Source organism: Nesoenas mayeri (genome assembly GCF_963082525.1).
Source record: "Nesoenas mayeri genome assembly, chromosome: 1".
NCBI lineage: Eukaryota > Metazoa > Chordata > Aves > Columbiformes > Columbidae > Nesoenas > Nesoenas mayeri.
The window spans coordinates 96,440,713-96,464,530 of record NC_137541.1 but is presented as its reverse complement, the minus strand read 5'-3'; the positions used below and the strand labels follow the sequence as shown (position 1 = coordinate 96,464,530).

General features: G+C 44.4%; 1 protein-coding gene across 1 annotated transcript; it reads right to left on the bottom strand.

Moving 5' to 3' along the window:
* Positions 1-14,637: 14,637 nt before the first annotated feature.
* LOC308044878 (inositol 1,4,5-trisphosphate receptor-interacting protein-like 1) lies at positions 14,638-15,669 on the bottom strand (the record flags this gene model as incomplete). The annotated part of the gene is made up of 1 exon (XM_080351809.1): positions 14,638-15,669. The coding sequence occupies one exon, from the start codon at positions 15,667-15,669 to the stop codon at positions 14,638-14,640; it is 1,032 nt and encodes a 343-aa protein (XP_080207935.1).
* Positions 15,670-23,818: the final 8,149 nt, after the last annotated feature.

The window sequence follows — 23,818 nt, the reverse complement described above, 5'->3', positions numbered from 1 at the left end:
GTTTTGCCAAGGGAGTGGCATGTCCTCTTGGTAACTGAGACTGATTCAAGTAACTTCTCCGCCATGAAGACTCAGGCCTGCTTCCGAACCAAGCAGAACCAGGTAGCCAAACAGACCCTTTACAATTCAGTTGTTTTGAGGTTTTATCTACCTAGTCTTGGTGGAGAGACTTCCAAACGGTTTTTCACCCCAGCTCACAGTCTATGGTGTGACTTAAAATAAAGGTGTTTCTTATCATCTTTCCTCTCAAGTGTCTCAGGTGTAGCAGACTTTCATCTGATGACACTAAATACCTCCTTTTAGGGTCTGGTTGGGGTCATCTCCTGAGGGATACTGCCTGTACACACAGACCAGGCCAGGGGTACATGGCCCTCTTCCAGCTGTCCCGTGTCCTGGAATCCTGACTTACTGGCAGTCATCAAGGTTATCAGTCAAGCCAGCCGTGCCCAGTACTTTGGGAAACTCTTTAGTCTCAGTTCCTTCATTCTTGATCCATTTTGTTTGTCGCTTTTCTTATAAAACTTTTTTTTTTTTTTTTCTAATTTACAGCATGAACTCTCTCCACCCAAGAGTACCTTGGGCTTTGATGTACCAAACCGTACAGTACCAACAAAAAGGTTTTGTAGGGAAATGTAAATCACCGCCTTTCACAGTAGTTTGGCTCTGCTGACTTCCAGGTGTCCAGATGATGCCTAAGGATTGCTCAGTGCCATCCTTCTTCCTCTGGAAAGCCCGACAGTATTTCTGCAGAGAAATCAGTTTGCTTAAATGTTTTGTCTTGCATCTAAGATGCCCTGTGTCTATTTACTTGGTTAATTTAGCTTTATCCTGTGGGAGTCCTAAAATAATTGAGTTTCTTTTTAAAGTGCTCCTGTAAAAACAACTGAAGTAATTAAAATTATCTGTGTTTGTGTTAGGGAAATTGTTTTCCTTCCCTACGTGGCCTGAAGAAGAGCTCCCTGTGATCTGAGTTCCAGCTTCACAAGTTACAGGATGGAGTTTTACTGCCTCGACCATAATTCCTTCTCAGTAATGCACTCAAATAGAAAGCATTTAACGCCTTTTCTGATTCAATTAGCAATGCCTCCAACTGACTCATGATGAAAGTAAAACTGACGTTGACACCTGTGTGGCTTTGCGGAATGCTGTCTCAATTTCTGCTGCCATTGAATGAAAAGATAGTCAAGAAAATAAAAACCAATTAGATAGGTTTAACAGATTACAGTCTCAAGTTTTCAAATTATGGATGTTTGTCAGCCATCAGTACCCTCGTCAGCAATCAGTAGACAAGGAGACAGCTTCTCAGCTGAAAAAAATACACTGGTTTCCACTGTAATCCGAAACATTTTACACAGTATTTACAGGAAATGAAAAGTGCAAAAGGATTTTAAAATTCAAAATAGGTTTATCTATTTCAGTTTGGGAAAAACCCAGACCAAATGAAACAGCACATGGCTAATATTTCAATGCCAATTAATTTGCCAATCAAACTGGACTGCTGTCTTTCTATTATCATTTTAAGGTGTGTAATTTTGCAGTTCAGGAATGAAAAAGAATTCACTTTCTCAGACTCTCTTTGAATAACATAGCTTTAATAACAGACAAAAACAAATTACTTATAACGAAACCAGAAAGGGTATTTCCTGTCTGCACCATGCAGTTCTCCTGTTTGTATTAACTCTTGTATTAACTCTTTACGTTGTCCCCTTCTGTGTCAGCCTGCACTGGTCCAGAAGCAGCATCCTCGGAAGGTGACTCTTTGGATGCAGCTGCAAGAATCATAAGCTTATCAACATGGAACAGCTACAGCTTTAGTTTGATAGAGTGGTGTACTCAGGTTACCTGTGTTACCTATTGACAGAAATGTGATTTATTATGTATTTCTGACATAGACAACTGTATTTAGAGGTTGAAAACCAATAAAATGAAATCAGTAAAAGATGGCACCAAAGCTATAGTACATATTACTAAGTTACAACAAAACCAATTAAAGCATAAATGAAATTAAAGTCAGGTTCTTGGGGTTTTTTTTTAATATGCAATGCTCCATAAGTAAATTCAATATCAAAATCACAGTGTTAATACCAAGATTACCTTTCCTTATAGAAGCTCTAAAAAATGACTTTGAGTTTGACTAAGAAGTCTAAATTAGGACTAGAGAATTTAACTGAATCAATATAAAATGTAGCTGAACAGAAAAGCAGGACTTTTTTTTTTTTTTTGGTATCACAAAGTCAGAACTAGAAACTCAGAGCTCCCTTTAGTTTTCATTATGATGACAGGATTATTCCTGTTATTCTCACACTACTGTCGCAGAGCCTTTATAATACAAACATTAGCGAAATAGCTTCAGTAGGACTCTTAACAACCCTTCATTAAACAAGGGCACATGACAGACTGAAATCTCAAGGCTACTTTAGGTGCATAGAATAGTTCAGAGACTCTCTTTATGAAAATAATTCACATCGTGTTAAACCTGGGGAAATTTTTCTCACCTACACGCTCATCTCACTGACAGCTTTTTTTCTCCTCCCCCAGCCCTACAGCCTTCAACTAAAAATCACTTTATGTGTCTTGGGACCTCCCTGCAGCCCTGGCTGGAGCACTGCCGATGTGCTCTGAGCTTCAGCACTATTTGATCTTCTGGGGGCCCACACCATTGCCTCTCCAGGCACCCTGGACAAGCTTAGAATGGTTAGCTGGACTAATGCTTGCAGACCAATTGCAGGAGCCCAGCTGATCTGCATATTCACAGCAAATTGGAGACATTTGAAAGGTGCTGACACTTCATGGACTTACTGGTGGTGTCTTTGACCATGTCTCTCTGGCTGCCTTATGTTGACTAGGCTGTGTATAGATTTGTGCCCATCACATGTGGTATGTGCAAAGCTGATGCTTCCCTGGTCACAACATTAAAAAAACCCCCAAAGAATAGAAAGAACATGGAGACGGATGGCTTTTCAACAACAAGAATAAAATAGAGGAAATGAAAGGTTGGGGGAAAGTTGGGGGATCACCTACTCTATTTCCCCAGCCCTTGGCCCTCTGGAAGGGCAGAGTCTGGCACTGCAAGTGAGGAGCTCATCAGATAAAATGCCGTTTTCAGAGAATCATAGAAGGGTTGGGTTAGAAGCGACCTTTAAAGGTCATCCAGTCCAACACCCTGCCATGAGCAGGGACATCTTCAACTGTATCAGGTTGCTCAGAGCCCCATCCAGCCTGGGATGGAATGAAGTGCTGTTTGGTGGCACTGTGCTTCTCGCTGATTTGAAGGGAACTGGAGAGCGTCTGGGAGGCCTAGCTGTGGACATTGGTATGTTTTATTTTCCTGTGGTTATCAGTTTGGAGAGTCTGGAAAGCCAGTCTTTCCGCAAATATCCAATATCTCAGACTCTATTTTTTTTTTAGGAATTTGACAGACCCCAAGATTTATAGATTCATCAGGTATGAGACGGCCACTTGAATTTGAAGTAGGTCACTAAAAATGCAGTTATTTTTAAGCAAGCAACTTAAAAAGTGCTCACTGTTCTCCACCTTACAGACTCTGATTTTCCTGATGTCTTTCTCCAGAAAAATAGTATGACATGTACAAGCAGGTTTTTAAATTCTCAATACAGCCTTATCACAATGAATAGTCTTAAAAACACGTCACCATTGTTTTAGTAGAAGTCACTACAGAAATTAATGTTAGACAAAACCTTCTAACACAAGAAAGCCAGCTGCTCAAACATAAATTAATTGGAAAAATACAACTAAGAACTACTGCTTTTCCTTAGTATTACCTAAAACCTTGCTCTTGGAACCACAGCAGGTGGGGTAACTTTCCTGTTCAAAACTGGGTCATGGATCACCTGACTCATTTCTGAAGTCTGGATAGAGGGAGATGATTGCATGAAAGCTTACCAAGAGGAAAACATTTGGCATTTAATCCTATTCCAAGGCCAGCTTTTCTCCTTTCACACAAGCCTGTGTGAGGCAAGTCTGACCTGGCCATGTAGTTCATGGGTCCACACAGGGGTTTGAGGGTGTTACACTGGTCATTTAAAAGAATAACTACATTAAAATCCTACTGGTCAGTTTGAAAAAAAACCCCAAACCCTGTGCCAGCAGCTTTCTGATTCTTTCAAGCACTTTGGCAGAAAACATGGAAGTCACTGGCATAAGCGAGGGTGGGTATCAGAATAGACTGCAGAACATCACCCTGTACAGCAAGGATATTTTTTGCATGTTTAAAAATACATTAATATACCAGTGTATCTCACTGTTATTCTGATATGCCCCCATATTTATGTGAATTGCAGTTACGAAATGCAAATGATGCTAGTGATGTTCTGGTTATTTAGGTGCCGAAGACTGAGCAGTGATATTCCAGGCACCTGAACACAGTTCTCAATGTGTGCCTGATATTCTTTGTCACCAGTGCTATACACACTGCATGTAATATTGCAGGTATATAATGGCTTCATTATGCAAAATGCTGAAGACTCTCACCTCTGTTTCTGCTGAAAGTGAAACATGCTCCTGCCACACTGGAAAAATTCAGTTTATATTATTTTGGATTGAGCCTTATACCTACTGTAGTCACTTGTATTTTAAGTGTAGTGATGTAGTCCCACAGTTAAGCAGCCTTGTCAAAAATGAAAAAAGGATCTATCTAAGAAAATAAAGGTTGGGAATGCCAGTTTTGTTTATTAATTGAAGTTCCTGGTAAGGAACATTTAGGATTTAAATGACCTAGTATAAAGTGCTATTTCAGAGGGTAGGTGACAGCCACACAGCAGAAACTGTGTTGTTACAGATAAGGCACTATAGTAGGATTCAGGATATCTGGATGCCATCGCTTTTTTTTTATACTGAACTACTTCATGGCCTGGGACCAGTCATTTCCCATGTCTGAGCCTCTCAGTGTTTGTTTGTCTGTGTCAATCTTCACTGGGAATACCACTGTAATAAATGTAATAAGGACAAATTCTTTGCAAGAATTCAAAACAGTATTATCATTAAAAGGACACAACATAAATATACAGGTCTCAGGATAAATTGGAAATTCAGTGCTCCTATAGCCACACCATCTGCTGAGGCCTACAGGCAAGGCCTGGCTTCTGTAGTACCTAGAGACAAAACAATTTGCAGCACAGGGGAATAAAAGTATCTCTGCAGCGGACAGATTAAGCTGCTTTTTTTCGCATTCTAATCTGTTAATCATGTGCACGGCTTAAGCATAGCTCAAGGCAGACCAGACTTTGAATGATTTAATTTTGCACTATTTATTGGACTGGATTTAATTTGAAGATATGCTGTTATCCGCGGCTCAGCAGTTCTTCAAAAAATGAATGTCCATAATGAAATTTCTAGCATGAATCAGTGATGGTGTGTTTAAAATGGGTCACAGGGTTGTCCTTTCTGTTCATGTGAGGGTCAAATTCAGGGGCACTCCATTTAAAGTACTTACCATCCTTTTTTTTGTTTGTTTTGTTTTGTTTAAAATATAAGTGATGGGAGTCAGTAGTTCAGAGCAACTTCAGCCAGCACAGAAAACAGAGAATAAAAAGAGGAAGTCATGTTTGGAGGTGAAGGGATGGAATGGTAAATCTGAGCTCAGCCAAGAAGATGGAAGCCGGTGGTCCTGCTCTGGCCCAGAGGAAGAGTCTGCAATGATTCCTGAGGAGAAGGAGACAGGCCCCAGTTTGAGAGGCTGAAAAGTGCTGGGATGCTGAGAATGTGTCAATGTGGTCAGGCACCTGTAACTGCTGACAGCATCACAGCACATCCTAGAGGGAGAAATACAACCAAACACGGAAATACGCTGTGCGACATGATGGAAAACCAGTAAAATAATAGAGACTATTCAAGTGTGCTGAAAAGAGGCTTTTATTAATTGGAAAATTTTTGCTTTTATAGTTTCTGGAAGGCTGTGAGCTCCTCCTGCAAAGCTTTCACCAGCAAACCCTTTCTTGGAATTTTGTGTGTGTGTGTGTGTGTGATTTTGGATTCAAGTGCACTAAACCCCAGAAGTTTCACTGGCAAGGCTTGGAGATGCTGTTCATGGTCAGGGTAGGGTCAGATATTCTGGAGGCATTTCAGCATATGGGACAGTGCATTTTAAAGTGATCAGTGTCTTTGGAGATGCACAGGAGTGCATGTTTCTGAGATTCACTCCTGGTTCACATTGGTCATGCTGTGGTATCTGCTGCTGTTCCTTAGCTCATCTCACACCTGGGACTTGGAAGTGCTGACCAGCGGCAAAGCCTGTGTGCTCCTTGGGGGCAGTGAGGAAATACTTCTGTGAGGAACTGTCACGGGGGCACCGAGGGTAGTTTAAGGGACAAGAGGGTCAAAGTGACTTGAATACAGGTCCGGATATCAGTTCAGTAAATTATTAAGGGGCAGCAACTAATACAACAGGAGGTTGACAGCGTGCATGTACGTGGCTTCACCCAAAACACTGCCGGAGCCGCCCCTGAGTCCGGGAAGAGTACACACTTGCCTGAACGTGGTGCGGGCTTATTTGTAAAGGGATACACGTACTCGTATTGAGTACGGAAAATACACGTGCAAATGTGCACTGAAGGTATCAACACACGTGGAAATGTGCACGGAAAGTAGATGCACTCGCAGCCCTGCGAGGGTTAGTATTACTCACACCCGTGGCGGCAAGGCAGGCGGAGTCCCCGTGCCGGGCAGCGGGCCGCCGTGGCGCCTAGCGGCAACGGCTAAGCTCGCGCTCCAAGAGACCCGCGGCAGTGGGCGGAGTCTCGACAGAAGTCCCGCTTTTCTATTGGCTGATCAGATCTGACTGTGGGCATTCCAGAAGCTTCTCCGCACCCCCACAGTGGCTGTGGGTGCCCCTGAAGCCTCCAAATATCCCCCACAGTGGCTGCGGGTGCTGAGTGCCTCCCTGGCCCCTTGGCACTCGCTTCTCCTAATAGCCCTGGCCAGGGGCTCTGGGGCCAAACAAACAGCAGAGGGAGAGAGGGAGGTGTGTCTACTCCTTCCATATCGAAGGAGGGAGGGGGAGAGAAGAGGGGAGTTTGTATCCTGCCACAGGAACTAAGACATTAAACAGGACTAATCTAAAATATTAGAGTAAATAAATCTGTTAGATGATCTGCTCCCTTGCCACGTAAGTTGGCTTCCTTCATTTAGCACAGTGAAGGACATGGGTACTACCTTCCATTATTACCTCATTTAAAACTGAATAGCAAAGCAGAGAATCAGGTCACTCATGAACTGAATATATCAGGAAAGCAATAAAGAGGTTGAATTGCCAATACCAACCTAATACATTCATCTTTCTCTGTCTGTTTTGGAGTAAGACAAGGAGTACTTCCATCAGTCACCATGAATTTTGACTTTTTGCTTTTCCTCCTTCTTCTTTCCTCAAGTTCCTCTTACTCATGTTTGTGGCTTGTTTAGCAAAATTTATTCACATAGTAAATGTACAGTTTTGGGATATGAATTAGAAAGGAATGCTAACCACCAGAGGGAAAACTGCATTGTGGAGATGAATGCATTCCTCACATCGCAGCCCAGAAAGGGCTATAGCTCTTGAGTATGGTAGGTGGGTTTGGAGGGATGGGGGAATCAGGCAAATATTTATTTGTTGTCACTGTGCTCCTAAATATTTTCCTTGGGTTTACTGATAAAATCCTCAAGGCTGAAAGTGCTGAAAAGAAAAAGGAGAGATAAAGCAATATAAACTCTTTCCTCTTCTGAGCAGCTGCTAGTTCAAGACCAGCTGCCATGGATGTCCATCTGTCCAAGTTACCTGCATGTACTTAGCAGTGTTTTGGACACATGAGAAAGGTTGCTTCTGATTATCTTTTTATTTAAGTTCATGACAAGTACAGAGAACATTTTAGGGTGGGTTTTTTGGGGGGTGGGAATTATGGCCATTGTAGCTCAAGGTGCTTCTGGAAGGCTGCATTAAAGCACAAAACTAAGGAATACTGAAACAATTAATTCTATGATGATTACAGGGGGTATCACATTACCTCTGCAATGCAATCAGCCTATGGGCAGTTAGATACTGCATCTGACAGCAGTCACAGAGGAGAACTTTCTTTTCCTCACACCCCCATTCTTCTTCACACCCTATCAGCCCACTTCAATCTCTGACTCAAACAGCTTGGAGATGACTACACTTACTCCTCTGAATTCATCTACTTCCAGGAATTAGTGTCAGAATAAGACTTTCAGACAAATAAAGTGACCTTTTCCAAGTTAGTTATTTGGCCATCATGACTCCTCAGAAACATGACATTTTGGTTGCAGGCCTCCATCTTTCCCTTTTCCTATGGCAGCTGCACATTTATTCTCTCCAGCCCAAGGCACTTTTATATGCCTCAGCAGCTCAGACATCAGTTCAACATCTGTTGGTGAGGTCACACAGGGATAAAAAAGCTGATTATTTAGTAACTAGCTACTTCTAATCATGTAAAAAGTTATTTATTCAATTCACAAGGGCCACATCTTCATGTTTGTCTGTTGTTGACAATGACCGATGGCGCACAGTTCAATATTGCAACAAAATTACGGTTGTCTGTAATAGCACTGACCAGTAACTTTTCCTTTGCATTCCTGACAATCTCTTAATGAGCTACTGTATGTACTTTCTTGCCAAAGCTTGCATTTTTTTTACTCAGATGAATAAATGGAGTAACAATATCACTGACCCTTCATGACCATCCTGTTATTTCAAATGCTGCAGAAGACTGGACTTACAGCTAGTTTGGGTACATGCCTTGAAAGGCAGCTGCCTCTGGCTGCTCCAGTTTTACATGTTGGCACTTCGCCTGGCCTTCACAGAATAACAGGATGGTTGAGGCTGGAAAGGACCTCTGGAGGTCATCTGGTCCAAAGCCTGCTGCTTCTTTTGATTTGGTTTTATACAACTATGCTGGAAGCATTGACAGCTGAGCTCATCATTCTGCCTCATCATTACAGTCAATGGAGAGAAAGAGGGAAATTCAAGGTGCAGATTCTTTGATCTAGTACAAATACCAATATTCAAATGGGATTAGTCATTCCCAGGAACATCTGTTTCTCTCCACTGACTACAAAGAGAGCACAATGCCAAAGCAGATGTCTATACAGGGAATGTTGAATCAGCAGATTTAGCCTACTCTCCCATCTTTGTATTCACATTTTAAAGCCTTCTGACACAGCTCTGTACATTCTTTGTGGTTTTCCTTCTTGCTGCCAAACTTGAAAACTTCACCTATGGGGACTGGGTCAAATCTGCATGGTCCTGGCTGAATTAGTTCACATCTTATAAGTGTATTGAAATTCCAACTAAGTGAATGCAGACTTCATAAGCATCTTCAGATCCAGTGTTTGAAGTAGGACTTCTTAAAGAAATCAAGAGGGCCTCTGCATATTGACTATACAGATCAAGCAGGACAAGTACAGCGCAGTGCAAGAAATCTCTAGGTGGGCAAGGTGGAAATGGGATACTATCACACTTTAGGCATGTCCTTTCCTACCTACCTTCAGTAGTAGGCATACCTTCCTTCAGTAATTCACTTGCCTCTTCCAGCTAAGTCACTTTTTTTTCTGATTGATGACAGAGGCCAGTGCTGCTTCCTTTTTTAGCACCCTTTAAATAGGAGCAATGTGTTCCTACTTGTATTTCCTTGAAATAATTTATTTTGCTAAATACACTCAGTGATATCCCCGTCCCAGACAGAGCTTGTGCACTTAACCAAGTAATTGCTTTCTGGCAGCCTTCTCTGAGAATCTTCTCCCTCTTTCCCAGATGTCTTTCTGCATATTTCCTCTGCATGTGAGGAAGTTTCCAGTATTTTTTACTGTAAGTATCCCACTGGGTTGATACCCTTAAGCTAGAAGATGCGAGATCCTCTTCCTGCCCTCAGGCAGGTTCTCTCTGACTCCCACCTACGTGGAGAGCAGATGCGATATGAGAGATGGATGTCTCAGCCTGTACAGCACTGACCTGGGCTACTGCTGGTCTGCTCTGGAGATCCACCTTTCCACCTTCAGTAAAGCAAAGCACTCCTCAGCCTCTCCCTACTTTTTTCTTCCTCCCCTCCCCTCCGCCCCCCCCCCTCCCCCCCCCCAACTCCCTGCTTTGATTTTCACTCTGCTTTGGACACAAGAATACAATTTGAGCATTTGGTTAAAATCTAAGTTGACCAATTTGACCTTTACTTTTCCAAGTACTTTTCCTTACTTTTCCAAGTTTCTAATAACCCGAAAAAAAGTTACATCTGCCCTCAGATATCAGATAATCTTTTTCCTCAGTGTTGAGCTTGTTATCTTACTTCCATGATTCTTGGAAGCTGCCTTAATTTTTTATTCTAGTCTGCTTCTTGGTCAGCTTCTCGCCTAGTTTTACTTGCTTAGAAGGTAACTCTTCCTCTACTTTCACAGCTTCTCCTTCCACTAGTTTCTTCCAGAAGGCAGCAGAACAAACTCTAATTTAAGTGTGTGTCTTAATATTATAGGTGCAATTTAGTGGAAGTTTGTCATATTGTTCAGCCCTGAAGTCGGGCCACCGACTATTGCCAGCTCATGCTGAAAGAGTTTTCCAAACCAGGTGACATTTGCCAGATGACCAGAAGAAAAGTAAAATAAATTAAGAAATTCACAAGTAGATTCAGAAAACAAACACAAAGAAACAGAACAACCCCAAACTTCATTGGCTATCTGTGTTTGTTGTGATTCCCGAAGTCCTCTCTGTGTTTTGTTCAGCTGGAAGCTGCTGGGACATGTTTGCAGCTGGTTGAAGCCAGGAGCTGCTTCCCTCCACAAGCTGTGTGCCCTGGCACTGTCTCCCTGCTACAACCTGCTGTTTACAGCAAAGCTCTGCCAAGGAGTTTCTCAGCACACTGGCAATTCAGCTGAATATAAAAACACTTCTGGAGACAGGATGTATCCCATGGTCATGACACTTTGGTTTTAAATAGTGTAGGGTTGTTAGGCATTGGAACAGCCTGCCCAAGAAAGTGGTGTAGTCACCACCCCTGAAGGTGATTAAAAGACACATAGATGAGGTTCTTAGGGCCGTGGATTAGTGCTAGAGTTAGCTGAACAGCTGGGCTCAATGATCTTAAGGGTGTCTTCCAACCAAAATGATTCTATGATTGATTTATGACTCCTCGTTTTGTGAAACACGTCTCAGATATAGCATTAGCTTTTGATCTGCTACCCACTTTGGAGAATCCAGGCTGGCCACCTGGCCTGCCCTGTGTTAGCATCAACTTATCAATAGACAGTTCACTTACCCAGTTCAAATGCATCCCTTTTGACAAAGAAGTTAACTAAGAACTGAATTGATGAGCCTCCAAGCATATAAGTTTTCTATATTGCAGGCCTCAACAGCTGCTTATTTTATGACAGTTTCAGTGCTAAGAAGAAATATAGCTTATTACTAGCTTTAGACAAAGAGTGATTATGGTAACTTGGGGATTGCCTCGATCACAACTTTCAGGGTCCCATTTTTGCTGACAGAAAGATGACAAGTTTGAAGAGGCTTGTAAGAATTTGGAGGTGATCAAGTGAGGTACCTTCCTTAAAAGGATTAGAGTCTCATCTCAGTGGTCTAAAGCAGAACTAAGTCCAATGAAAATACACAGGTGTTCCAGCCTCAGAAGGGAGTTCATGCATATGTGACGAGGGAGGGCAGGAATGATTTGGCTTCAGACAAGTTAAACACCTCTATGGCTTGTGGGACCTATAGGAATACCAGTTACTAATGTAAACCTGAACATAAGAATAATCTGCAATATACTCTGGAACTTACAACTCTTCTACAGCTTTTCTGCTGTTCATGAAAGTGAAAAAAAATAATTTAAAAATTGTTAGGATCCATCATGACAAATGATGGCAAAGCCAGACAGCTTAAATCCTTTCGCTGAAACCTTGCAGAGCTGCACTTTTGCTTCCCCAAAGCCCTTCACTCTCAGAACTTCTCCAGCCACAGGTATACTAAGACTGTGTGTGCGCAAGAGAATTTTTGTTATATAATTGGAGTCAGGAATTGGCACAAAAAATAGCAGGAAAAAATAGAGATCAACTTTGACAGAAGCTCATCCACATCCAACTCCCTTTCTGTGATTTCCAGATGGCATCCATATCATCGCTTCTTATGGAAGTCATGTTGATGGTGTCCTAAATGTGTCTGTCAATTGCCTTGCTGTGCTTGATGCTGATGTGGGCTTGTCCTAGTTAGAATTCTTGATGTTGTAATAAGATCTGTCTCCGAGGTTTTCCTAGGAGCATTTACTTGGGAAGAAGTCAATCTTTTTATTAGTCACCCTAGTGGTTTTCCATGTCCCCTCACCAAAAGGTATGAGGTCTGCACTGAAAAAAATTATTTCTGGGATGTTCTTAATTTGTGAAGGTTGTTTGCTGCTTAGACATTGATTGCTCATTGCCTGTGCAGATAAGCAAAACTACTTTCTTCATGTTCTTTCTCTAATACTTATCTTTGCATTCAGGTGTTTTAGAATGCATATAGCAATATACTTTGATTTCTCTTATTGAAGAACAAATTTCTTTTGTACTGAGTAATATTTTTAACATATCAGGGCATTCTGAACCACAGAATAACAGAGTGTTACGCACTGGAAGAGATCTCAAAAGATCATCTAGTTCAATCCACCTCCGGGAGCAGGAACACCTAGATGTGGCTACACAGGAATGTGTCCAGGCGCATTCCAATGTTTCCAGAGTAGGAGACTTCACAACCACCCTGGGCAGCCTGTTCCAGTGTTCTGATACCCTCACTGAGAAGTTTCTTCTCATATTTAAGTGGAACCTCTTATGTTCCAGTGTGTACCCATTGCCCCTTGTCCTATCATTGGTTGTCACCGAGAAGAGCCTGGCTTTTACCTCATGACACTCACCTTTTACATATTTATAAACGTTAATGAGGTCACCCCTCAATCTCCTCTTCTCTGAACGAAAGAGACCCAGATCCCTCAGCCTTTTCTCATAAGGGAGATGCTCCACTCCCTTAATCATCTTTGTTGCCCTGTGCTGGACTCTCTCCAGCAGTTCCCTGTCCTTCTTGAACTGAGGAGCCCAGAACGGGACACAATATTCCAGGTGTGGTCTCACCAGGGCAGAGTAGAGGGGAGGAAAACCTCTCTTGACCTACTAACCAACTCCCTTCTGAAACACCCCAGGATGCCATTGGCCTTCCTGGCCACAAGGGCACAGTGCTGGCTCATGGTCATCCTGCTGTCCACCAGGACCCCCAGGTCCCTTTCCCCTACACTGCTCTGCAACAGGTGACTCCCCAACTTATGCTGGAACCTGGGGTTGTTCCTGCCCAGATGCAAGATTCTACACTTGCCCTTGTTACATTTCATTAAATTTTTCCCCGCTCAACTCTGCAGCCTGTCCAGGTCTCGCTGGATGGCAGCACAGCCTTCTGGCGTGTCAGCCACTCCTCCCAGCTTAGTGTCATCAGCAAACTTGCTGACAGTGCACTCTATTCCCTCATCCAAGTCGTTCATTAATATATTTAATAGTACTGGCCCCAGTACTGACCCCTTAGGCACTCCACTAGATACAGGCCTCCAACTAGACTCTGTCCCATTGACCACAACTCTCTGGCTTCTTTCCTTCTGCCAGTTTACAGTCCACCTCACGACCCGATCACCCTGACCACACTCCCTCAGCTTAGCTGTGAGGATGCTGTGGGAGACTGTGTCAAATGCTTTACTGAAGTCAAATGAGACCATATCCACCACTCTGCCATCATCCATCCATCTCGTTATGTCCTCATAAAAGGTGATGAGGTTGGTGAAGCATGACTTCCCCTGGTGGAGCCATACTGACTGCCCCTAATGACCTTGGCATATCCTTGATATGCCTTGAGATGGCTCCAAGGATAAGTCGTTCCATCACTTTCTCAGGTATGGAGGTGAGGCTGACCGGTCTACAGTTACCCGGGCCCTCCTTCCTGTGCTTTTGGAACACTGGAGTGACATTTGCTTTCCTCCAGTCCTCAGGCACCTCTCCCATGTCCCAAGATTTGGCAAAGATGATGGAGAGTGGTCCAGCAAGGACCTCAGCCAGCTCCCTCAGCACCCATGGGTGCATCCCTTCTAGACCCATGGATTTATGGGTGTCCAGATTGCCTGCTTGCTCCCTAACCCAGTCCTCATCACCCGAGGCAAACTCCTCCATTGTCCTGCCTTCCTCTGGGGCCTCAGGGGTACAGGGCTCCTCAGGACAGCTTCCGGCAGAGCAGACAGAGAGAAAGAAGGCATTCAGTAACTCTGCCTTCTCTGTATCTTCTGTCACCAGGGCACCCACCTCGTTCATCAGTGGGCCTACATCGCCTCTAGTGTTAGTTGTATCTGCCATGTATTTGAAGAAGCTCTTTCTGTTGTCCTTGACCCCTCTCACCAGGTTTAATTCTAAGGAGGAGTTTTCCTAGTGGCCTCCATACAGAAAAAATCCCTTGTATCTGGGCTTTCAAGACTGTCTAAATCTTCTCAGATTTAAATGCGGATTTCTCTTGTTTATAAAGGGATCTGGCCATGTAAGCTTTATTTGTAAAACTCTTTAATCTATGAAACAGTGGAGCATCTAGCTTTCAAAATCCCTTGATCAAGTTTCTTCAAGTAGGCACTAGAAGTCCACAGAAGTCCACACGGTATCCTAGTCGAGGCTGAGGAAGGACTCGGAGTCATCTAGCGGCACCCCAAAAGTAATCTGAATGGACAGGTTTTCCTGCCCTTTCCGTACGCTGAGCTTGCAGGTGCGTGTGGTGGGCAGCAGCGTCAGCTGGCAGTGGTGTGACAGAGGTATCAGCTTCCAGGCATCTTTCAGCAACATCTGGAACCAGCCGGTGGTTTTCTCGATGTCCAAGTATGAGTTGGTGCACAGGGTGTTGAGGAGGCTGGGGCCTTGACTTCTCAGCTCATCCTCGCTGTGGTGGAGGAAGCACAGCCTGTCCCTCATCAGCTGCTCCCTCTTGCACATGCACTGGAGCTGCACACGGAGGCAGGATTCGCTGCTCAGCACGTCCTTCGTGGTGTCCGTCTCTAATAAGAAGGCATGGCCGGGGGGAGGCTGCAGGGGCACCAGCAGTTGGTAGAGGACATTGTCCTCCCGGGCACTCCACCCTTTGTAGACATAGCCCGTCATGATGGCCGGCTGCAGCCGTGGCTTGAAGGTCTTCTCGGAAAGTCTTCGGCAGCTGCTAAGAAGCTCCTCTACCAGGTCCTCCACCAGCCTGCACTTGTCAGCCATGTACGGTGCTGGCAACCAGATGTGGTCAGCCACACATCCAGCCAGATCCCCAACGCCGCCATAGTCATCATCATCGTCGTCATCTTCTTCTGCCTCTTCATCCTCTTCTTGATGTTCAAGGCTGCCTTGCTGGCAGCTGCTTTCTGGCGTGTGGCTCCTTTTCCTGGTCCTCCAGCAGAGCCACAGGAGCAGGAGCAGGGCTCCTGCCCCGAAAGCAGACACCCAGAAGCACGACTGGTGGGAGGCAACAGAGAGCAGGACTTCTCTGGCCACCCCATTCTGCTCCAGGGTCTCCACCAAATCTTGCAGCAGCTGAGTCATCTTGCGGCTCAGCTGCTGTGTGAGCTGCTGCACGACACAGTGCAGCCTGTCAATCATCTGCAGGGTGTTGTGGACAAAGTCCAGCACAGCCAGGATGAGGAACACAACGAGAGCCATGGTCTGTAGGACAGGGAAGAGAAGGGGTCTCAGTGGGGCTGGGAAAGAGGGAGCTCGTGGTGGGGGACGCGACACGGGAGCCTCTGAGACCCGGCGACACGAAAGGAGATGGGACAGATGGCGCTGGGATGCACCCGTCTCCACTCTGTCACAGTGCTCAGCCCAAGGTTCTCCCCCAAGTGGCTGGACCCTCACTCCAGCCTGAGACCCCCCCTACCCAGGGTTTGGCATTTCTGCCCCAGCCCTTGTCCAGCCCGGCCCCCGGTGTGTGCACCCACCGCTGGCCCAGGTTGCACTGCAGCCACCCTGCCGCTGGTGCCCCTGGTGACTGCCCTGCCCATTGTGACCCATCTTCTGTGATGTCACAGGAGCTCCAGGGGCTGGAGGAAACGTTCCCCTGCGGGCCATGGGAAGGACTATGGTGTGGACCTGCAGTCCATCCGAGAGACTGTGGTAGAGCAGCTATTTGCCTGTAGCTGAGGAAGAGAACCACGGTGGAGCTTGTCCTGGTTTTGTTACAAACAAGTCCAGTTTCTCTTTTAGTGAATTTTCTTTTCAGCTAAGTTCTTCTAAGTAACTGCACTTTTCTGAAGTTGGCTACATGTTTTTGCAGACAGGAGCGATGGAATGCAAGGTGGCTGATAAGATTGCACTTCCTGTGAGAGGGGCGTATTTGCAAGGAGGGGCGAACAGAACCAGTGACTAAAACTCATCAGCTAAGTATTCCATCCCATCTGCGTCATAACACCGTATAAAAGTGAGAGATCACGGAGGTCTCGCTCTCTTCAATATGGCCGGCATCTGAAGACAACCCTGCCTGTCATCCCTGTGGTCTGAGGCCTGGTTCCAGTTCATCCTGATCCAGTTCAGGTTTGCTGCGGAGTCCAGCCCAGAACTCCCGGGTGCCTGCCCTGCAGCTGCCGGAGCCGGCTCTGCTGTTGAGCAATGCTGAGCTGTGTGGGGAAATTCAAGATTGATTTTGTATATTTTGTATTATTTTCTCTATTTTTTGTTGCATTAGTAAAGCACTTTTAACTCTTTTGTTTTCAACTTGCAAGTCCCTGTCTCTTTTCCTCCTATTGCCTTTCCTTGGTGGAGAGGGCTTGGAGGGGAGAGGTTGACAGGGAGTATCTGCCACGGTTTATTGTAGCCCTGCAATTAAATGGTGACAAGCTAATTTTCTAAATGAAAAAGAGTGCCATTTGAAAGCAAATTTCAAAATTTTACTTAGAGAACCTCCTGGGGGAAGTTTTATTTTATTTAAAACTAATTGCTTAGCTTGACCTTTATTCATGAAAACATTTATTTCCCCTAGAACCTAATTATCTGTCTCTTCATAAAAGTTGCCATATTCTTATATCAGTATTCCAAGAACGATAGAGATTTGGAAGTTTAAACTCTGCAATGGAATGGAAAATTTATGGTGAAAGGGAACCGAGCTATTGGGACTTAAGGCCAATTTTGTTGTTTCTGCCTACCATCTCCAGGCAATGATGAATCATTAAGGCCTTCATCTCTTCGAAGATATCAGAGAGGCTGTGAGAAATAGTGCATATAAAAGAAACCACAGGTCGGTAAACAGCAAAAGGACAACATACTGTCAAATCGAAGTCTCTGACCCCTGATGCTAGTAAAGGAGATCAGGCCTCCAACTGAACTTACATAACCGTGAGGCAATGTTACTTATGACAGCTTAAGGAGGAGGTCGAGAGACTGAGGACCATCATGGAGTGTGAAATAGTATGAAATAGTGGAGCATCTAGCTTTCAAAATCCCTTGGTCAAGTTTCTTCAGGTAGGTACTAGCATGGTAGACCATGGAGAGCAGTGGATATTGTCTACCTGGACTTCGGTAAGGTTTTGAGACCACCTCCCATAAGATCCTCACAGAGAAGCTGTTGAAGTATGGGCTGGATGAGCAGACAGTGAGGTAGACTGAAAACTGGACGAACAGCTGGGCGCAGAGGGTGGTGATCAACAGCACAAAGTCTAGTTGGTTGGCCAGTAACTCGTGCTATATCCTAGGGATCAATACTGCATCCAGTCCTGTTCAACATCTTCATTAATGATCTAGATGATGGGGCACTGCACCTTCAGCAAGTTTGCCGGTGGCACAAAACTGGGAGGAGTGGCTGATAGACCAGAGGGTCGTGCTGCCATCCAGAAGGACCTCAACCAGCTGGAGAAATGGGCCAACGTGAATCTCATCAAGTTCAAGAAGGAGAAGTGCAAAGTCCTACATGTGGGAAGCAATAGCTCTGAGCACCAGTACATGCCGGGGGTCACCCCGCTGGAAAGCAGCTTGGCAGAAAAGTTCCTGGGGGTCTTGGTGGACACCAAGTTGAACATGAGCCACCAACATGCTCTTGCCACAAAGAAGGCAAATGCTATCCTGGGCTGCATTAGGAGTGGTGTTGCCAGCATTTGGAGGGAGGTGATCTTTCCCCTCTACTCAGCACTAGTGAGGCCACGCCTGGGGTGCTGGGTCCAGTACTGGGCTCCCTAGTACAAGAGAGACAAGAACATACTGGAGATTGTCCAGCAAAGGGCTGCAATAATTATTAAGGAAGCAGAGCACCTGTCTAATAAGATATGGTTGAGAGAGCTGGGACTGTTCAAACTGCAGAAGAGAAGGCTCGAGGGGATCTTATCCATGTGCATAAATACATGAAAGGAGGGTGCAAAGAAGATAGAGCCAGGCTCTTTTCATCACTGGCACAGGTTGCCCAGAGAAGCTGTGAAGCATCCATCTTGGAGATATTCAAAAGCTGTCTGAACACAGTCCTGGGCAACTGTCCCTAGGTGGCCCTGCTTGTTCGAGGAGGCTGGACCAGATGACCTCCAGGGATACCTTCCAACCTGAGCCATTCTGTGATTTTGTACCCATTGTAACTGCTATCCACCTCTAGCTGTAGACCTCTTCCTATCTTCTAGCACTACTCCATGTTCACTAGGCGCTTTTCCGTATCACCACAAGTTTTACTTTCACTGCTGGAACCGCAGCACAGCATCCCAGGGCATGCATCACAGTAGAAAATGCTGCCAGGCTCTCATTGACTCGAATGGCCCTCAGAAGTTTCCATTGGATGATGTTTGGAAAACGTCTCTTCATATCTCTCTAGAAGAGCCTACATAGTTTTCAATTATTTCCAGACATTTTGCTTAGATGAATCTGTTACTGTTAATAGCTCCTGGACGTGCAGGTAATCAGCAAATCTGAAATAATTTCAGGTACCATGCTGCAATGAGCAATGCCCTGTCTCTTGGCCTGGAGATGTTTCCCATTCCAAGCTGTGAGAATAATATTGTGAAGGGTATTTCTTTTTATTCAGCTGAGAAATGGAATTGCAACAGGGCTCCAGTGGTGGTGGTGGGGTTTAAATCTGATTTCCAACTGTAGAATGGAAGACACAGTGTAAGGATAACATTCAAAAATACGTGAAGTACAAGAAATTAACTTGGGCTTGTCCTTGAGCTGAAAATTTCTAATATAGCAAATGGCATAATTGCTATCTAATAGACTAAATTGTGGGGGAAAAAATGTTTATGAGATCACTGGTAATTTGATATTATTACAAGATGGATTAAAACAAGTTGAAAAAAATCGGAAGTAACCTTAATTTTTCATTTGAGAGTATTGCAAGATATCTGCAAGTTTGAGTTCATTCATCTGAGCTGGAAGCAGAGATTAAGGCAGCCTTCTTGCCCAAAACACTGGTAATATTCCTGCCTGAAAGCAAAATAAAAACGACAGCTGCTCAAAAGTTTCTCAGAAACTACCACAGGCTTTACTAAGAACTGTTTTGATCCGGCTGCATGTGGAAGGATGAGAGATAGTCCAGACGGTGAAAGTGGCAGGAAGACCTCGGAGCAGTCTAAACAAACATAGCAGTATGATCCTGAGAAGAGATATTTGTGGGGTGCTGGATGAGAAAGGATGAGAAAGGTGGTGAAAACTCTTGTCGATTTGATTTTCTGTTTGTTCAAGAAAGCGGAACACTGTACATCCTTTTTAGTAGAGAGAACTGTGCTGTAGATGAGGATCCTTCAGGACTTTTCCTTTTAAAATCAACTAATCTCCACCACATCCCACACTTACATACCTCACAAACCTTTTGCGTTAGTGGGGATGAAACTGATGCCTGCATGCAATTTAGTCCCACAACTTACACAGGTAGCACATCACTATAGAAAAAGGAGTAGTTGCATTAGATCATGACTGCAGTTTTATAGGCAGATTAGTGTTTGCTTTATGCCTTACAATGCTTTATGACGTACACAATTTGCTGAGCTTAGCAAATACTTCCCATTGGAAATGCTAAGCATAAATTATATAAATTATGAAGGTTTTACTAGCCCATTTATCCAGGTGATCTGGAAACTAAGAATCTTCATCCAGCTGATCTATGACTGAGATACCACAACTGTTTAAATTTGGGGAATGGGGAGGAATGTTTATCTAGTCACTTACATGATTTTCCATAAGAGTTATGGGACTAACTGGAGTTTACCCAGCAGGATCTTGAATGGCATTCCCAAAAAGACATAGTCAAGGAGGAAGGATTTGGGAATGGCTAATAAGGTTTTTCTTAGCAGGTCATTCCCAAGTGATAAACTCCAGATAGCACTGTTGCTAGGGAAGACATAATATTTTGATCTTCACCCAACACCTCTACGCTCAAAGGATTTCCCATGGCATAAACCAGGTCTTGCTGCTGAAACACATACAGCCAAGTTGGCCTCAACAAGAGATCAGCTTCCTCTGAAGAATGCAATGGCCTTTTGCCAAAACACAGAAGAAAGCCACGTCCTGAAAGGTCCTGTAGACAACATCAGTAGTGAAAACTGAATTGAAGAATGTGAGATTAATGATGGAAACTGGTAAAATGTCTGGTAAAATAGAGATCTCTTAATACCCTTAAAATTACTGTTAGTATGTGGGCAGTCTGAGTGGATTATACATCAGAACAAAAATCACTGTTGTCTACTTCCAGGATTTCTGTGACAGAAATCTGGCAGCGCTGTCTCAGTGCTGTTGGAAGCAGAGCAAGCATTGACTCAGGGAGAACCCCTCAGTGAAAGAGCTACTAGAGTTTATTTCTAGATCAGAAGAAAATAGCAACCGTACATTATTGAAAACCTATTAAAAAAAAAAAAAAAAGAAGAGGTGAAGGTTCTTGTTATAACTTGTTACAGCATGTGTTCCTTGGCGTCTTTAGGGATGACATCTAGTGCCGACATGGCAATTTTAATGCAAAATAACAGTGATGGTTCGTTTAAAATCTTGGGCGTGTTTGGACGGGTTCTGAGTCTAATCAAAATGGTGACTGATTTAGTCAAATTTTGCTGTGTGACTACGCAGCGCAGAACCACAGAACCAACCTCTGTTGGTTCACAGAGCTGTATTTACAGGTACATAAAATGCCATGAAACTCTCGCAGGTTGTGCTGCAAAAAGACGTATCTGGAAAATCTAACAAGTACAGGCAAATGTACGTGCCCCGTTGGCTGGCAAACACAGTCATGATACTAGCATGGAACTGGAAGCTCATTGAAGTGGAGAGGGCCAATGGGCACTGCTCCAGTAGTCCAGCAGTAAAAGATAAAAACACTCGATGTTTCAGGTATGAGTGAAGAGCTGCTGCAGTTTCATAACAGCAGCTGCAAAACGCAAAACATGTAAAAACATGAGAGATCTACTTATAAAGCAGGGAGAACAACAGCAATAGCAAACCAACTCAACAGGAAGCAGCAGAAGAAAGAAGACCAAAGCAAAGCAAGCTCCATGGATGCAAAGCAGGTAAAGAGAAAAGCATTTCCCAAGGCATACCCTGAGCTCTGTATAGAGTGGCTAAGCAGGCCACCAGGAGTGGCTGGAAGCAATATGTTCTGCTTGCCACTTTCTACTGGTCTTCTACAGAAGAGTGCTGCGGGTGCAGAGACGTGCGAGCTGGTTTCATGCCTGCCTTACTAGCTTGGGTACCAGACAGCATGAATGTGTCTACATTGCTGTTGGGATCAAAGTCCAGAGACAACATAAACACCTTCTCATTACTCTGAACCCCTGAGAATAACCTGAGCCTGTCATGTTCAAATAGATTTCTACACCTAGCTTACACGGATGTGTCTAGACCACACTCCAGCTGCAATAAAGAGCATAGCACTTTAAGGAGACCAGTAATACAGTACTGAAGTTGTTCTTCACAGAGCCAACATGCGTGATTTGCTGATGCCCTTCCACTTATGGACTGTGCCCATCTGGACTAAGGCAGAGGGCTCTGCACAGCAGCTTAGATACTCGTAGGGCTTACTAGTTTGGATAAAAGCCGTGCTCACAGAGCGCAACACCTGCCACTCATAACTTTTCCAGAATTAGAAGTGTGATGCACATCACCCTAACTGCATATTAATTCCGCAGTGCTAGCCATGAAGAAGGTAACTCTGGTGAGTATCTGGATTTTTCTGGATTTCTCTCTACAACTCTCTGAAAGGAGGTTGTAGCATGGAGGGTGTTGGTTTCTTCTTCCAATTAACAAGTGATAGGACAAGAAGAAATGGCCTCAAGTTGCACCAGGGGAGGTTTCAATTGGATATAGGGAAAAGTTTCTCCACAGAAAGGGTTATCAGTCATTGGAACAGGCTGCCCAGGGAAGTGGTGGAGTCACCATCCCTGGAGGTGTTTAAAGGACGTTTAGACGAGGTTCTTAGGGACATGGTTTAGTGCCAGAGTTAGGTTATGGTTGGAGTTGATGATCTTAAGGGTCTCTTTCAATCAAAATGATTCTATGAAATGGTTCTATTAAATTGTCTAAACAGTTGATACAAGAGTATGGTCTTTGTCTCTTGTCACTTTCAGCCAAAAAGGACAGGATAGTCACACACAGCGTTTATTGTAACAACAGTTTATTTTCAGGAAGGGCAGTGTTCGACCCACTCATTCACACGCCCAGGCCCAACACTCACATACATACATATAGGGGCAGTTTTCCAGCCTGAGATGTCATTCTCACTGGCCTGGGCTATCAATGCTTACGCTCATAAATAACATACTTCTGTATAACCTGTCCAAGACCCTTTAGCTGGGACCACACATCCCGCTGTTCCCACAGTGGTGTGGCTTAAGAGGGCCCGCAATGCACTCTATGGGGTAAAAGGGCAAGGAAATGCAGAAGTCCACACGGTGTCCTAGTCGAGGCTGAGGAAGGACTCGGAGTCATCTGGCGGCACCCCAAAAGTCATCTGAATGGGCAGGTTTTCCTGCCCTTTCCATAGGCTAAGTATAGAGCATATATGAGCATATAGCAATATACTTTGATTTCTCTTACTGAAGAACAAATTTCTTTTGTACTGAGTAATATTTTTAACATATCAGGGCATTTTGAACCACAGAATCACAGAATGTTATGCATTGGAAGGGATCTCAAAAGATCATCTAGTTCAATCCCCCTGCAGGGAGCAGGAACACCTAGATGAGGTTACACAGGAATGTGTCCAGGCGGGTTTGAATGTCTCCACAGTGGGAGACTCCACAACCCCCCTGGGCAGCCTGTTCCAGTGCTCTGGCACCCTCACTGTGAAGAAGTTTCCGGTTTGTACCCATTACCCCTTGTCCTATCATTGGCTGTCACCGAGAACATCCTGGCTTTTACCTCCTGACACTCACCCTTTACATATTTATAAATATTAATGAGGTCAACCCTGTGTCTCCTCCAAGCTAAAAAGAGGCTCCCTCAGCCTTTCCTCATACGGGAAATGCTCCACTCCCTTAATCATCCACTAGATACAGGCCTCCAGCTGGACTCTGTCCCATTCACCACAACTCTCTGGCTTCTTTCCTTCTGCCAGTTCACAGTCCACCTCACTACCCGATCACCCAGACCACACTTCCTCAGTTTAGCTGTGAGGATGCTGTGAGACACTGTGTCAAATGCTTTACTGAAGTCAAGGGAGACCACATCCACCACTCTGCCATCATCTATCCAGCTGGTTCTGTCCTCATAAAAGGCGATGAGGTTGGTGAAACATGACTTCCCCTTGGTGAAGCCATGTTGACTGCCCCTAATGACCTTGGCACATCCTTGATATGCCTTGAGATGGCACCAAGGATAAGTTGTTCCATCACTTTCCAAGGGATGGAGGTGAGGCTGACCG